The sequence below is a fragment of the Myotis nattereri genome, assembly GCF_964212035.1.
Source record: "Myotis nattereri genome assembly, chromosome: 3".
Taxonomy (NCBI): Eukaryota; Metazoa; Chordata; class Mammalia; order Chiroptera; family Vespertilionidae; genus Myotis; species Myotis nattereri.
In genome coordinates, this window is record NC_138077.1 from 115355304 (window position 1) to 115371401 (window position 16098).

Consider the following 16098-nt stretch of genomic DNA (forward strand, 5'->3'; position numbering starts at 1 on the left):
GTTGTGTGCCAGGCTCCAGGAACAGAGGTGGATGACACATGGTGCCCTTAAGGAATTTGGCGGGGAAAAGATAGCATGATAAAAGCTATAATGAAATGAAGTTTCATTCAAGCCACAGCCCAAAGAAGGGCCTTCCATGTGAAGAGTTAGGGAAGACATGTCACAGAGATGCTTGAGCTGGGTCTTGAAGGATGCATAGGAGTTCTGCATAGGAGGAGAGGTTGATGAGGGGGTTGAAAGTTGAGGCAGAGTTTGTTTAAAGTCCTCTCAGGAGGGTCTTCGGGGCTAGGGCACCATACCGTCCTTTCTTTATGATGTTAATGAGTATGTAAGGGATGTGAATGCTGCAGGATTTGTCTTCCACCTAGTACATGGTGTCAGTGGCTTCACAGATCATTTTCTGAGCAAGTAGCTCATTTTACCCTGTTCCCGCCCTTGGAAATAGGACATTGCTTCCCGTTCACACTGATGTGCCTAAAGGCACACCGCTGTTTGCAGGGTGATGGGACGGCCTCCGGGTTCTGTCCCACTCAAAGCTCCCACCTTCTTTCTGCTACACCAGGCTGCCTTATTTCAGTAAACGGAAAACAGTTTGCCTCAGAAACAGTATTTTACAGTAAATGCCCCATGTGGCTGGTGAAAGGAAATCAGCCCTCATGGTGTCTGTCTCCCTGTTGACTGGCCATGTGAGGAGCTGTTCTTGGAAGAGTGGGAAAAGATACTTTCCTTGGAACTTTTGGTTCCTGTTAGTGACTGAAGAGGCAGGCTGCCCACACGTAAACAGCTCTGTTTTGTTTTCCAAAGGGATGGCACAGCGTCTCTGAGCTACCGTGTCCTGAATGGGCCCGAGAAGGTTCCCATCGTGCACATTAATGAGAAAGGCTTCCTGGTGTCAGGACCCACAATTGGGACTTCTACCATTGAAGTGACTGCCCAAGAGCCGTTTGGGACCAACCAGACCATCATCGTTGCAGTAAAGGTAGGGTCCCATTATTCTCCTTTTTAGAGTAATAAAAGCAGTAGTGCGGAGGTAATATTTCTCCCCTTGCAGGTATAAAAATGAATATATTCCCCTGCAGCTGAGAAATCATATGTAAGAATTTATTTCAGAATAGCCAGGGGCAAAGTTCCTAGGTAAAAAGCTACAGCATCTTCTGGCTGTCCAAGCCAGAGGTCTTTGGAAATTATAGAGTGCACTGACCTTGTTCATAACTGGGGAAACTGAGGTACAGCACAGTCCTGTGATTTGCCAGCACTGGCACCCCAGGGTCTGGATGGGGCAGCTGGTACCTGGCACATGATAAGTGCCACTGAATGCATGAGCTAGATACAGGACCCACAGTTCATTACATGACACCGGCGGCAGCCTGGACAGGTAGGTGACACATGCTATGGGCAAGAAAACCAGGATCCAGAGTGGAAGTGAGTTGCTCAAGGTCACAGTGGTTGCGAGTCAGTCTGGGTGCTGACCTGCCTTGGCCTGGCTCAGGCCTGTGTCCTCTGGTCACATCACGGTGCCTCCCGGGTCGCTCCTCAGTGAGGGGAATTTGTCCTTGGACATCCCTGGGGTTTATCTTAACGTGAGATATTCCATATCTCATCACTGCCATCTCTAAATCCTAGATGACAGAGAAAGTCCATGACTTTATGTTTAGATTTTCCCTGGGTCGCAGGCCTACTTCCTTAAGTAATGGCTCTTTGTTTCAAGGTGAGTGCCTGGCAGGGAAGCTGCACCCTAGTTTCTGAGTGAGTGGAAGTGACTGACTGCTCATGGCACAACTGTGTGCCATCACTGCACCTCTGAACGCTGTCAAAGATGTCAGGCCTGTGGGGAGCCAGCTTTTGTTCAGATTTCACCTGGAATTAGAGAAGCAAGACTGATCTTTATGGAGCTCAGGTTCTTGGGCTTCCACTCCCAAAACCCATCATTCTCGCCTTTCCCCATCGGTCCTTTCCCCGGAGCAGCTTCAGGTGTGCAGTGTCTCCAGTCAACGCTGCCTCTACAACCCAAGCAGGCAGCATTCTCCTTTAAATGCCATAGAGCCTGGGCTTCTGAGGACAGAACAGTCAAAGCTCAGGATATCTTTGCAATGTGAATAATGATCTAATTTTCAGTCATAGATTTTAACTCTTGTGGGTTAAGTTGGCTCACTGTGTAGGGAGGTGGGAACCTCGTCACTAGGTTGGGACACTCTGGGGAGCAAGGCCTTTGCTCTTTGTTGGTCGGGCCCCCAGTCCTCCCTGAGATGGGGACCAGCTAGGGACAAGCATCTCCTTGGGAGGTGGGTTTACCAACACAGTCATTGCCATATCTGCTTATTGTCCTTCAGGTGGCTCCGGTGTCTTACCTGAGGATCTCCCTGAGCCCTGCCCTGCACACCCGGAACAATGAGGCTCTGGCTGCCCTACCTTTGGGAGTGACTGTGACCTTCACTGTCCATTTCCATGACAACTCTGGAGATGTTTTCCATGCGCACAATTCGATCCTCAACTTTGCAACTAACAGGTAGGGTGTGGGTGCTGCTCTTTTCTCATGCGAAGTTATGTCTTGATTGTACCTACATTTAATTTAGAGATGTGACTGATGACAACACAAAGAAGCTACGGGCATTGAAAGAAAAGTTTTGTTAGAGTTTCTAGGAAGAGGGGGCATGCCTCTCTCAAAGGGCCACCAGGGGAAGCACCAGGCGTGGCCCAGAGGCAGGAGGAGTGAGGGAAGTGTGGTTGGGAGCCTTTGTTTGCTCTGTGACAGGATGTTATTGGGTGGAGATGTTCCCTGATGGTCAGGAAGCAAAACACAGATGTGGGGGTTTGTAGGTGGAGGGTTTACAGTAATATTTTTGTGTACCTTTGAAAGCTGGATAGCAAGGGCGGTATAGACTGCCCTGGCCACGTCTAGGCCCTGTAATCCGTGGATGCACGTCACCATTATACACTCACAAAAGGTGGTCAGAGCAAATGAGGCACACGCCTTCGGTGCTCGGGTGTTCACTGGCTGCAGGCTGTGTGCGGGCTCTTCTACTGACATCTCGTTCTTCACTGTGGCCCACTGCTGAGACCCAGAGAGGTCACACAGCCAGGAAGTGAGGCTTGAATACCAGCTCCAAGTGCAATTCTTTTTGGATGACTCTTCTGAAATACAACTGCAGCCTCAGGCCTAATGTGAGGAGAGGGGGGGGCGGGGGCTCAGTCTAGGCCTACTAAAACCCCTGAGTCCGTGGGAGAGGTGGTTCTCAAGTGTGGTCCCCAGGTCCGCATCATCAGCATCATTGGAGAACTCTTAGAAATGACACTGCCAGGGCCCAACGATCTCTGTTTTAATGAGGCTTCTATGAGACTCTAAAGGTTGAGCACTATGGCCCAGGGGGATGCAGTCCCAGCTCAGAGGAGGAGAGAGAAGCATCAGACCAAGAGGGTGGAATAGGCCTGGGGAGTTCTAGGCAGCACTGGGGTGGGGCACGGAAGACAGTCCAGGTTCTGATGACCATTGCAGCCGGCCTTTCCATGCGCCTTGGAACAGATGTGTCCCCTATTGCTCAGACACCCAGTGCCGGACGCTGGAGGTAGGGCATGGTCGGAGGGCCTGGGTGTAGGGTGAGGCCCGGCTCTAGCCCAGATCGGCTCTTTACAGGCCTGTGAGCTTGGGCAAGGCAGGCCACCTCTCCGGACCTCTGTTGTCACCCCGTCAAGAGGGGAGCGTGGCAGCTGAGGCGTGGGCATGAGGGCCGCTGCCAGCTGTGGAGTTTTGTGCACACAGTATGGACATCTGTCGGTCTGGGGTGCAGGCTGCCCTGTGGGAGGTGGAGCTGGGTGTGGCAGCCCCTAGCTACAGTGCAGAAGCTACACTGGCCCTTGTGTAGTAGGAGCCTCTAAGAGAGCAGTCAGGGTTCAGGAGTCAGAAGGTGCGGTGGAAGGAAGTGATGAGGCCAGGAACCCTAACCCACAGCCTCCCAGGCCAAGCCTTCTCACTGGACAACACTGGCCGGTGTGGATCGAACTGTTGCCAGGCACTAGTCTGAGCACCTCTAGCTGCTGACCTAGTTTGGTGCTCACACCATGCCTGTGACAAGGGTTCATTCTTATACTCATCTTACAGATGAGAGTGCAGAGGCTACTTTACTTGTTCAGGCTACACCGCAAAGGGCAGTCTGTGCCTCCCCAGGACATACCCACTTCCTGTTGACAGCACGCTGCAGGCCAATTTTCTCTCAGGGCCTCTCCTTTTCCTTCTGTAGTGTGGGTGGCGATGCAGCCGCTCCTGGCTGAGGCTGCGGGTTCCTCCAGAAGATGAGGCGAGGGCAGGCTTGTTGGGCCTGTGGTGCTTTCTACCTGGAGCACCTGCTAGGTGGCCGTGCATTGGAGTGACATCTGGGCTGTTGCTCAGCAAAAAGTATTGCCCAGCAGAGGACTGATGCTGCATTTCTCCCCCAAGTCAGGGCTGTTTCCTGATACTGAGAGCCCTCATATTCCTTCTGTGCCTAGGGACGAGTTTGTGCAAATCGGGAAGGGCACAACCAACAACACCTGCATCCTCCGCACTGTCAGCGTGGGCCTGACGCTGCTCAGTGTGTGGGACACGGAACACGCAGGCCTCTTCGACTTTGTCCCATTGCCTGTCCTACACGCCATCTCTCCGGAGCTGTCTGGAGCGGTGGTGGTGGGGGACATCCTCTGTCTGGCCACTGTTCTGGTCAGCCTAGAAGGTAAGAGAGACACTGGCCCTCACAGGCACCCTCCCTTGTGAGACACGGGCCCTCAAAAAGATGGGAGTGGTCTCCCTGGGAGGTGCTCAGCTTCCTGCTGTGGGAGACGTACATATAGAATCCGGATGATGCTCTAGAACAGGAGTCAGAAGACTGGCACCTTGGGCCACAGCCAGCCTGTTGCCTGTTTTTTGCAAATAAAATTTTATTGGAACTCAGCAACCACCCATTCATTTACTTGTCAGTAGCCATTTTCACCCAACTTTCAGTTTGGATGGTGGCATAGGAGACCTTTGGGCACACACAGCCCCAAATATATGGCCCTTTGCCACCCCTGCCCTGAAGCAACCCTGTCCAGGAGTATTCTGCCAGCGTGGAAGCGCCCTGTGTCTACACTGTCTGACACAATAGCCACTAGCAGGTAAACACTTGAAATGCAACTAATGCAGCTGAGGAACTGAATGTTTCGTTTGGTTTTATGCTGGCAGCTATCATGTGACCAGCATGCCTCTGTAAGGAAACCTAAGCAAAGAATAGCTATTGGGCCAGTTTAGTGACTTCCAAATTTCAGTCCTTCCCATGCCACCTGTACATCTATGAACTACATGTACAATTATTGATTAATTTTTTTTCAAATTTGCTATTTTTTTTACCTAATTAAATTCCTTTTAAAAGGAAGGTAAACACTGCCTTTAAAGAAAAGCAAATATAAGTTGCCATAAATAGACTGTGGTTGTTCCGTTTTTAATTTTATCCTGTATAATAAAAGCCTAATATGCAGATTGACCAGCGGGATGACCAGTTGCTATGACATGCACTGACCACAAGGGGGAGACACTCAACGCAGGAGCTGCCCCCAGCTCACAGGCCCCAGGCCAAGCAAGGTGGGGTGCCAGCAGGGGCCCCCAATAGCCCCACTGGTTGCCCCACAGAGGGAGGTGACCAGCAGCAGGGGGCAGGACTGGTGAGTAGGCGGCACCAGGCCAGCCAACGTGGGTGCCAGTGAGGGCCCATTGATCTCCCCATCGGTCACCCCACAGATCGGCCCTGATCATCGGCCAGGCCTAGGGACCCTACCCGTGCATGAATTTTGTGCATCGGGCCTCTAGTTTATTATATTACAAATTCGTGCACCAGTGGGGTCCCTTGGCCTGGCCTGCGAGATCGGGCTGAAACTGGCTCTCCAACATCCCCAAGGGGTCTGGATTGCGAGAGGGTGCAGGCCAGGCCAAGGGACCCCACCGGTGCACGATTGGAGGTGGGGAGGGATGTGGGGGGTTGGCCAGTCAGGAAGGGAAAATGGGAGGGCTCCAGGGTGTGTCCGGCCTGTCTCACTCGGTCCTGATCAGCCGGACCCCAGCAGCAAGCTAACCTACCAGTCAGAGCGTCTGCCCCATGATGGTCAGTGCACATCATAGTGAGTGATTGAGCAGCTTTAGCATATCATTAGCATATTACACTTTGATTGGTTGAACAGACGACCGGACAGTTAGCATATTAGGCTTTTGTTATATAGGATGTGATTAACTTTTAATTAAGAAATACTGTCTGGTGACGGTTCTGAGCCTGACACCTGCTTCATTTGGTCAAAAGGGACTGATAAATAATGGGGGCCAGGGACAGTGCTGTGGGGAAGAGCATGTAGAGGGTGGGGCCTGGAGGGCCAGCACCCAGGTCATCTCAGGATGGGGGAATGACTGAGAGACAAGCAGGGAGGGGTTGGGGGTGGAGGGGCCGGAGGATCCTTCTTGGCAGGGCAACAGTTGTGCAATATGCAGGTATGGTAGAACTTGCTGGTGGTTCCAGGTGGCTGCAGCCAGGAACATGAGGGGAGTGGGTGAGCCAGGCTTCAGAGGCAGGCAGAGCACAGTTTCTATCCTGAGGGAGATGAGATGTGAGTGTGGGGGCGGGACAGCGTGAAGACTGGCACAATCACCAGGTGAGGTGGGGTTTGGCAGGTGTGTCAGATGTGGGAAAGAGAGGTGACACTTTGGGCTTTCTCCCCCAGGTCTCTCTGGAACCTGGAGCTCCTCAGACAACAGCATCCTCCACATAGACCCCAAGACAGGAGTGGCCGTTGCCCGGGATGCAGGATCCGTGACGGTTTACTACGAGGTTGCTGGGCACCTGAGGACCTACAAGGAGGTGGGTTTCAGGACACACGTGGCCCGAGAGGCATAGCTGAACTTCTTGGGGTGAAACTTTCAGTTTTTGGTACTGAATGATTCCCTTTTCTCTAAGAAATAACTGTCAGTGTCTCCGGAGGCAGTCAAGCTCTGGGAGTGATAAGTCTGGGGTCTGCCACCCACTTCTGGGATTGGGACAAGTGTCCTTTCATTTCCGGCCTCTGTCTCCCTATTTTCAAATTGTATGATGATAGGAAGCGATCTCCTAGGGTTGGTCCATCTGTTTGACTCACGCTATGCCTGGAAGGGCAGGAATGCCCTGTATGGGCGTTTCTTGGGCATTGTGGCTGTGGGCAGGCCAGCCTAGCGATTTGGCGTTACTAGCAAAGTTAAACCTCCTCCAACAGGTGACCTTTTGAGTCTTTCTGGAGGCAAACAAAACTGCTCTCTCTTCTGTTTATCTCCAGTTGAGAATGAATCAGTGAGCACGTCTGGCTGCACCCCAGTGTACCCCTAGAGCCAGCCTGCCTGTATGGACTCCAGCAACATCACCCAGGAGCTTGCACGTTAGTGCTGCAACTCTGCAGTTTGGGCCAACTGGGTGCAGGGAGAAGCACCTGGGGACTAATAAAGCCGTGCTCTCCTGGAATGAGCTACTTAGAGTGGTAAAGGGCGGGACCTGGGGAAGGAAGGCTGACAGAGCATGGCATGGGCAAAGGTGTGCAGGGTTCAAGAGCCCAGTCCTGGTGGCTGGAATATAGGATGTGGGGGAATGGAGGCTTGCATTGGGATTAGATCATGAACTGCATTAATTTCAGGTTGTTAGTTCCATGGAGTGGTTAAGTATGTAGGCTCTGGGGCCGGGCTGCCTGAGTTTAAATCCCAGCTGGACCACCTGCTGAGAGGCTATGTGGCCTTGGATAAGTTATTTAATCTCCCTGTGTCTTAGTTTTCTTATTTGTAAAATGGGGATGCAGAATAGTGAGTTAGCATGTGGGAAGCACTAAGAATGGTACTCAGCACGTAGCAAATGCTCAGTAGGTATTAGTTGTACTGTTACTATTCCAGGGTAAAGGGGTTGAAGCTTATACTAGATGCAGTAGGGGTTCATCAGGGATTTTTTAATCAAAGAGCGACATGGATCCGCAGTAAGTGTTGGAACGATCACCTGCTGCCCAGCAGAGTCTAAGAGCCCAAGAGAGGAGGAGTAGCTGCAGAGTAAGCAGCCAGGAGACCAAAGATGGGCCCTCAGCTGGCACCATTGGGTGGGCAGAAACTAAGATGACTTTGGAAGAGATTCAGGAGGTAGGGTCATCAAAGTTTGGTGACTAGAGTAGGGGATGAGGGAGAAGGGGGCTTGGGGATGACTCCCCAGGGTCTGGCTTAGGTGATGAGGTAGATGGTCCTTTGCTGTGAGAGGGGAGCATAGAAGGGGAAGCCAGTTGGGGGAAGATGATGAGTGACTTTGGGGCATGATGAGTTTGAGCTCTTCCAGGAAGGGCTTGGGGGGCAGTGGATGCAGCTGGGTGTGTGTGTCTGGAGCTCCAGGGCAAAAAGCTGGAAATAGGGGTGGGGTTTACGGCACAGTGATGGTCTTGAATGTGGGTGGGAACAGGCAGGGCACAACAGGGGAATGGGGCCAAAGCCCTCGCCCTGTCTGCAAAGTGCTGAAAGATTAATTAACCAAATTGATGAACAGAGAAGTGATGATACGTGTCACAGGAGCCAAAATCCACAGCCCATACCAGACTGATGACCATTTCAGGCCTGCTCTTCAGCTCCCTGCCCTGTTCAATGGGAGAGCACTGGGGTATGGAGTCGGACCTGTTCCAGCACATAATTTAAGCTTTGAGCCTTGGTTTTATCACCTGTGAAATGGGCAGTCCCTGCAATCCAGGCCACAAGTTGAGATAAAAACACAGCACTCAGTGAAGTTCCCTTGGCTTCCTTCTAGCTAGTGATTGGCGTCCCTCAAAGGATTCAAGCCCATCACATCCACCCTGTCCAGACCAGCTTCCAGGAAGTCACAACCTTCAAAGTGATGGTCACCGTGGGAGACAGAAGCTCTAACCTGAGAGGTAGAGAGTGAGTGGGACTCGGGCGGTCTGGGTAGGGAACTTGCCAGACTCCAGGAGTGGGAAGGGGGCTTCTTATGCCCCTCTAATGGGTTTTGTGTGCTTTTCCTACTCAAGTGTTCGCCAGAGAGAACACTTAACCCCAGATGCCTGCTCCTTTCAGCATTTTAGAAATTCAAGTGATCCACAAGCAGAAGTTGTAAAAGGAATCTTCCCAAAAGAGCCTGGCCCCCAGAAACTGTGTTTCTTAGCTGGAAATGCTACTTCAGCCCTAGGGCAGCAGATACAGAAAGCCACACTGACCACCACGAATCCCAGAAAGGAATGGCTTAGCAGGCCTCATTGCAGATGTGGCGTTTTGTGATTACCTGTCCCAAGTCATACACAGAACATCCAATCCCATCCCCTGCCCACGAAAGCTCTGGACAGCAGCTTCCAGAAATAAATACATCAATTAAGGCTTTAAAAAAGACTTCACTGTTGGAATTAATCAGAACTGTTTTTGTTCTAATTAATGAGGCAGCTTTATTGCATCACAGTCCTCTCTTCCTACCTCAGTGCCAGTGAGCAAAGGGGAACTGTTGCCCTCCTGATGTCCAGATATCAATTGCCCATTTTCCCCACTGACAGGAACAAACACACGTTAGCAGGCCTGACCCACCCACATCCCATGCCCCTAGACCAGCCGTGGGCAAACTACGGCCCGCGGGCCGGATCCGGGCCGTTTGAAATGAATAAAACTATTGAAAATAAAGACCGTACCCTTTTATGTAATGATGTTTACTTTGAATTTATATTAGTTCACACAAACACTCCATCCATGCTTTTGTTCCAGCCCTCCGGTCCAGTTTAAGAACCCATTGTGGCCCTCGAGTCAAAAAGTTTGCCCATCCCTGCCCTAGACCCAAGCTCTAGAGCAAATGCTGAAATTCTGATCTGAAATTGCCTGAGATTCAGAATGATCCCCATCCTCTGTAAAACTTGTCCTTCGCTTTTATAAACCATGACACCTAATAATCCTAAATAATGCCTTTACAGAACTTTTTTTAAAAATATATTTTATTGATTTTTTACGGAGAGGAAGGGAGAGAGATAGAGAGTTAGAAACATCGATGAGAGAGAAACATTGATCAGCTGCCTCCTGCACATTCCCCATTGGGAATGTGTCCGCAACCAAGGTACATGCCCTCGACCGGAATCGAACCTGGGACCCTTCCATCTGCAGGCTGATGCTCTATCCACTGAGCCAAACTAGCTAGGGCCTTTACAGAACTTTTTACTGCACCTGGGGCCCTAAGCTGCACCCTGAGTCAGCTTGACCTGCAACCCAGTGTTGGGTGATGCAGTCTGCTCTTCACCATTCTGTCACCCTTGTTCTGTCACCTTTGGAGAACCCTAGGGGCTCCTCATGGAAGGCATTTGGGGTGCAGTTGCCATTTTGTGTCCCGGCCAGCCTCCATGTGCCTGTCTGTCCCTGCTCCCTCATCTTGGGGCTCTTCAGGCAGGTGTAGAAGCCTTGATGGGCCAGATGTGGCGGTCGGTAGCCTGGCCCAGCCCAGCCCTTCTTAACCTCTCCCCATCTCTAGGTGAGTGTTCCATGGCCCAGGTGGAGGTCATCAAGAAGCTGAGTCCGGAATCCCTCATCAGCTGCCAGGTCCAGTTCAAGCAAGACATCCTTAATGTACCGGCCTGTGATGTATTCACTGCAGAACCAGCGTTCGATGCTGCCCTAGGTAAGTCTCCAGGGGTTGAAAGTGGAAATTAACTTGCACAGAGGGTTTGCCTTCAGTGCAGTTGTCTCACAATGGCTGTCTGTCCAGAGGGGCAGTCTTTCAGGAGCCCAGTTAGGGATTGATGCTGTCACTCCGGCTCTGTGGTTCATTGTGTCCTGCAGGCGAGGTGGGTGTTTCTGTGATGGGTCATGGCCATTTTCAGCAACCACCTACCCAGCAGACGGACATGGTCAAAGTTGGAAACCCTGAGCTCGATCACTTTTTGCTCTTCCCAGCTCAGAGCCTGTAAGTGCTGAGACTGCATCCCTCCATAAAACGGGGAGGGTGGCACCTTGCTCTACCTGCAGGTCAGGGCTCTGAGAGGAGCAAGCCAGAGAGCGATGGAAGGACCTTATTGAATAGTTGAGGGCCATGCAATGTGCCGTAACTAGAGCTGTGGAACTGAAGACCGGCATCATAGACAGGAGTGGCTGCCTGCCTGAGGTGTGCTGGCCAAGACACGTCAAGCATCATCTCCTAGGTTTCAGGAAAGGGGTTCCCACCTAGGATGCTGTGAGGGTTCAGGGGATAATTCCTGCTACATGCAACAAATATCCTGAGTCCTCTGTGGTAGCTGCCAGTGTTATGATGATGACTGATGATGACCAGTCTTACCCAGGAGAAGTTAGCAGGCCATGAGCCCAGTTTGCAACTCCCAGTGGCCTAGGGTAGGGGCTTCCTCTTCTTGCACTCACTCTGCAGCTCTATCCCTCTGGCCGCAGCACCAAAGCATCTTCAGCACCCAAGCCACTGTTTGAGAACAGGACATACATCATGAGAGCACATGCGTGTGCTAAGCTCAGGGCTTAGCACAGAGTAGGCACCTAGCAGTCCCAGTCCCTGGCTACTCAAAGACACAGCCCTAAGGAGAGTGATGTTATTGCCACTTGACCAGAAGAAACAGGGCCACCACAAAACTGACTCGTCTAGGGGTGCTTGGCTGGCATAGGCATGGGAGGGCTCCTCTAGGGGCACTTGGCTGGCATGGACATTGAAGGGACCCTAATCCAGGTTCAGGTTTGATGTTTAGGATGCTTTCCAAGGCATTGCTCAACAGTGTCTGTTCAGCTAATTATCTATCTGGGTCAGGCATGGAGGATAGGTGATACCAAATAATCCTAACTAATGCTTTTTCAGAACTTCTTTCTGCACCTGGGGCCCTAAGCTGCACCCTGAGTCAGCTTGACCTGCAGCCCAGCGCTGGGTGATGCAGTCTGCTGTTCACCCTTCTGTCACCCTTGTCTGAGCCAGGCTGGCTGGGCCCAGCTGCAGAGCTGTACCAGGTGTTCCTGTCCAGAGAGCATCAATCCAATGGGGATCTGGGGAGTAGAGAGTTCTGAGACAGTGTGGGAGAGTGGTGGGCATTAAAAGGGTGTTTAATGGGCTGGAGACAGTGACGAAGGACTTCCTAGGAGACCCTTGGAGGAGTCTCACCTGGGCTCTGAAGGATGAGTAGGAATTCTCCAGTTTAAAAAGCAGGGAAAAGGAATAGCATTAGAGCATGGGTGGGAAAAGGGACAAAGTGGAACACCCTTGTCTCCACAGGTCGGTACTTGTGCTCGGTCATGATGCACAGACTGACAGACAAGCAGCTGAAGCACCTGAGCATGAAGAAGACAGCACTGCTGGTCACAGCCTCCCTCCGGGGCAGCCACTTCTCCGGAGAACAGGTTGGGGCTGAGGTGCCCTTCAGCCCAGGACTGTACACCGACCAGGCTGAAATCCTTTTGAGCAACCACTACACCAGCTCCGAGGTCAAGGTCTTTGGTACCATGGAGATTCTGGAGAACCTGGAGGTAAGTGGCATCAACACACAAGCCTAGGGCGTGAGGAAGGACCAGGAGGCAGAGAGGGCGAGGTGGTACATGGAAATCCTACATCACCTCTTTTTAAAATAAAAAATAAAAAATGTTTAATATTCTTACCCCTTTTTTCCCCATAGCACTGTTGGTCTCTATTAGCCTATATAATTGTATTGATTATTATGATTCCTGCTGGTCTTCCCCAATGAGAAGTTAAGTGTGCGAGAGTGGCACTTGTCACAGGGCCCCTAACACAGAGACGGTGCTCAGTGAACAGTTAATATATTGAATGAATGGGTTCAGTGCCTGAAGGCTGCTGACCTTGGCAGGAATAAATGTCCTAATTCATAACCTGTCACTGACTCACATACAACTGGGGACAAGTCTCTATCTCTGGGCCTCAATTTCCCCGACTGCTGAATGGTGGGTAAATGTCCTAGAGTTCAGCAGGTGGGAGGAGGCAGGGGGATGTGTGAGGGTGTTGGCTTCTCTGCCTGCTCCTTCTCATCTCAGAGCAGCCAACATGGCTGAGTCGAGAGAGGCAGGGCTGAGTGCATTGTTCATGGTGGGTCTGCTGAGCCCTGGGATTGGGCTCCTGGGAATCCACCATTATTTGAGCTCCAGACTACTTCCCTTGAAAGTTTGTTTGGTGGGTGTTCGTGTCAGTTTAGCATGTTTAAACGAGAACTTGACTGGAATTCAGTGATGAGGACCTGTCCTTTCCTTACAAACAGCTCGAGTGTCTACAGTGTGCTCTTCCCTAGCTTGGCAGGTGGTGTGCTCTCAGGAGTGCCCAGCCTGCGGGAGCTGGGCAGGGTCCCCACCTCCAGCTTTACAGGAGCAGTGAGGTGCTTCCCTCCCACCCTGACGTCTCTCCCAGGTGAAATCGGGATCCCCAGCAGTGCTGGTCTTCGAGAAGGAGAAGTCTGTGGAGCTGCCCAGCTCTGTTACATACACAGTTGGCATCTCAGACCCTGCGGCTGGCAGCCAGGGACCTCTGTCTACTACTCTGACCTTCTCCAGTCCTATGACGAGCCAAGCTGTCACCATCCCAGTGACCGTGGCCTTTGTGATGGATCGCCGAGGGCCTGGCCCCTGTGAGTCATGGGACAATAGCTGGGACGGACCTGGGTGTGGAGAGATGGACTGGAGTTGCCCTGGGTGTTAGTGGAAACCTGAAAGAGGGGGAACTGGAGGAATAAAAATATAGAATGTCCCACAAAGTCCTCCATTCAGGCGGTCATGCACACTGTGCTTCCCACAGTCCATCCTCCACACGGCGGCCAGAGGAAGCCCGTTAAAATGTGATTGGATTGCACCCTTCCTACACTCAGCATTCTGCCATGACTCCCATCTCCTTGGGAGATAAAGCCCAAGTCCCTCCAAGGTCCCCAAGGGCCTCACATGGCCTGCCCTTTTGACTCATTTATGACTCATTTCCCTTTGTGTACCCTGCTCCAGCCAGACTGGCCTCCTTCCTGTTTTTGGAACATGTGCAGCTCCCAACTAGAGCCCTTGGCATTTGCTGTTTCTTCACTGTAGGATGTGTTTTCCCCTTGGCCAAAACCCCCACCTTCTTTAAAGCTTTCCTCCAATGGCACCTTCTCCTAGAATCTGAACATCAACCCTCACTCCAAACACCGCATGCTTCCTCAGCACCGCTGCCAGCTGCCAGCCCGCACAGTAGCTGGCGCCATTGAGTGTAGTGATTGCTGCCCGTCTCCTCCACTGGAAGTTAAGTATGTGAGGACAGCACTTAGAACAGGCATATACAGTTAGGGTGCTCATTAGCGAACATATTTGTTAAGTCTGCACCTGTTGTGTTCCAGAGCCCATGCTGGCAGATGCCTGAAAAGCGCTCCCCCCTCCCTCTCCCAACCCCAGTAGAGAGGCATGGATTCCAACTACAGAAACGAGGGAATGTTTCTAGAGATGTGGCTGCGGATGGGGCAGCACACAGGGGCAGTTTCCCCTCTGCTGGGAGGAGCTGCAGGTCAAAGGGCTGCTTCAGCTAAGTCTGGAAGGATGAGTGGCCGAGGGTGGGCGATGTAGTCAGAGACCCTGGGGCCACGTGCAGGCTTTGGGTCAGAAGCCTCAGCTCTGAGAGCAGTGGGGTCCCTGTAAAGGACCTTTGCCCCTGACCTCCCTCCACTGCTGTGGTGCTAACTCACTTGGCATTTTCAGCACTGCCCTGCCTTTTGGGGCAGCATGGCTGATCCTGGGCAGCCCATGCCCCCCTAACTCTCCTAGACAGGCCTGTTGTATCCTCAGCTTTTCTGCTGAGCAGTGTGGGGCCTTTCCATGAGGAGGACGTTTCAAGGAAGCAGACTGTCTGGAGGAACAGGGCGGGTCAGGCAGCCCAAGTAGAAGGGGACAGCACAGGGAGACAGCCCACGGACCAGACACTGCTTCTGGCCTCAAGCAGGCCCTCACCCTCTGGCCATGCACACGGAACCTCAGGGGTTCCAGGGTAGTGTGCTAAGCTGTCTCTTCACTGCCCACAGATGGAGCCGGCCTCTTCCAGCACTTCCTGGATTCCTACCAAGTCATGCTCTTCACACTCTTTGCCCTGCTGGCTGGGACCGCGGTCATGATCATAGGTGAGGCAGGCCACGTGTGTCCCTTGGATTGCGCCCCCATGCCCATCCTGCTCTAACCAGCCATGTATTCGGTCTTGCAGCTTACCACACGGTCTATGCCCCCCAGGAGCTCACCGCCCCACCAGCCCTGTCCCACCGAGCCAGCCCTCAGCACAGCTCCCACTGTGAGTAGCCCCCTGAAAGCCCAGGCAGTCAGAACTGGGCTGAAGAGGAGTCCTGGGGAGAAGTGGCAGTTGAGTCCCTAGACCCCGTGTCTCAGCAGGCGTGGTGCTGGGCACAAAGGAAGGCAGATCCGGGAGCTCATGGGAGAGAACCGTGGGCTCCAACACTGATCCTGGGTCCTGGGCCAGGAGAGCTTTCGCAGACAGAGCTGGGCAGGGTGGAGGGGCCGGTGGCAGGGAGCGCTGTCTCTGCAGGTGTGCACACTAGGCCTGGCTCCCGTCTGCTGGGCACTGCAGTGGACTTTAAGCTGGGGCTGGGCTGGCCGACTCAGAGACAAGGATTCTGGATAGTCCTGATGAGGGATTTCCCAAGTGGGCAACAATGCCAAGGCCCATTCCCCTTAACAACCCCATTGTCTCTGGTGGCACTGAGGCCCTGGCAACTCTGCACAACTCCAGGGAGCACCTCTCTCTGTAAGTGGTGTTCCTGAAACTGTGCAGTGCCCACTCTGCACAGCTGTGCACGGCAGCCCTTGTCTCCTGATTCCATTTAAGGGTTCTCTCCCCCACACAGGAAATCCTGGAACTGGGTCTACCGACTATGTCTAGGTTCAAGGGCTCCGTGAAGTTTTTGTCAGGACACAGTTTTGTATATAGATGCATTTCCAGGATAGCCGGTTCCCACATACATGCTGGACTCCAGAATCACAGTCTCCTAGGAGGCTCCTCCTAGGTCTGTGAACTAATACCTGTGAAAGGCATGGGATGGTCAACAGCTCACTAGCTTTGTAACTCGGGTAGGCTAACCAGAGGCACACAGAGGCACTCACTCACCCTTTCTAACCACCTCTCCCCACTC

The 16098-nt window shown here is 52.4% G+C and overlaps 1 protein-coding gene across 1 annotated transcript in view; it reads left to right on the forward strand.

Annotated features, from left to right (window-relative positions):
* NUP210 (nucleoporin 210) overlaps nucleotides 1–16098 on the forward strand; it is a 128354-nt gene that overhangs the window by 110474 nt on the left and 1782 nt on the right. The window contains exons 30-39 of the mRNA XM_081086167.1: nucleotides 805–979; nucleotides 2331–2506; nucleotides 4483–4703; nucleotides 6712–6848; nucleotides 8784–8907; nucleotides 10491–10637; nucleotides 12222–12472; nucleotides 13359–13575; nucleotides 14983–15078; nucleotides 15159–15242. Of these exons, the coding sequence (XP_080942293.1) occupies nucleotides 805–979; nucleotides 2331–2506; nucleotides 4483–4703; nucleotides 6712–6848; nucleotides 8784–8907; nucleotides 10491–10637; nucleotides 12222–12472; nucleotides 13359–13575; nucleotides 14983–15078; nucleotides 15159–15242 (1628 nt within the window). The remainder of the gene's footprint in view (nucleotides 1–804; nucleotides 980–2330; nucleotides 2507–4482; nucleotides 4704–6711; nucleotides 6849–8783; nucleotides 8908–10490; nucleotides 10638–12221; nucleotides 12473–13358; nucleotides 13576–14982; nucleotides 15079–15158; nucleotides 15243–16098) is intronic.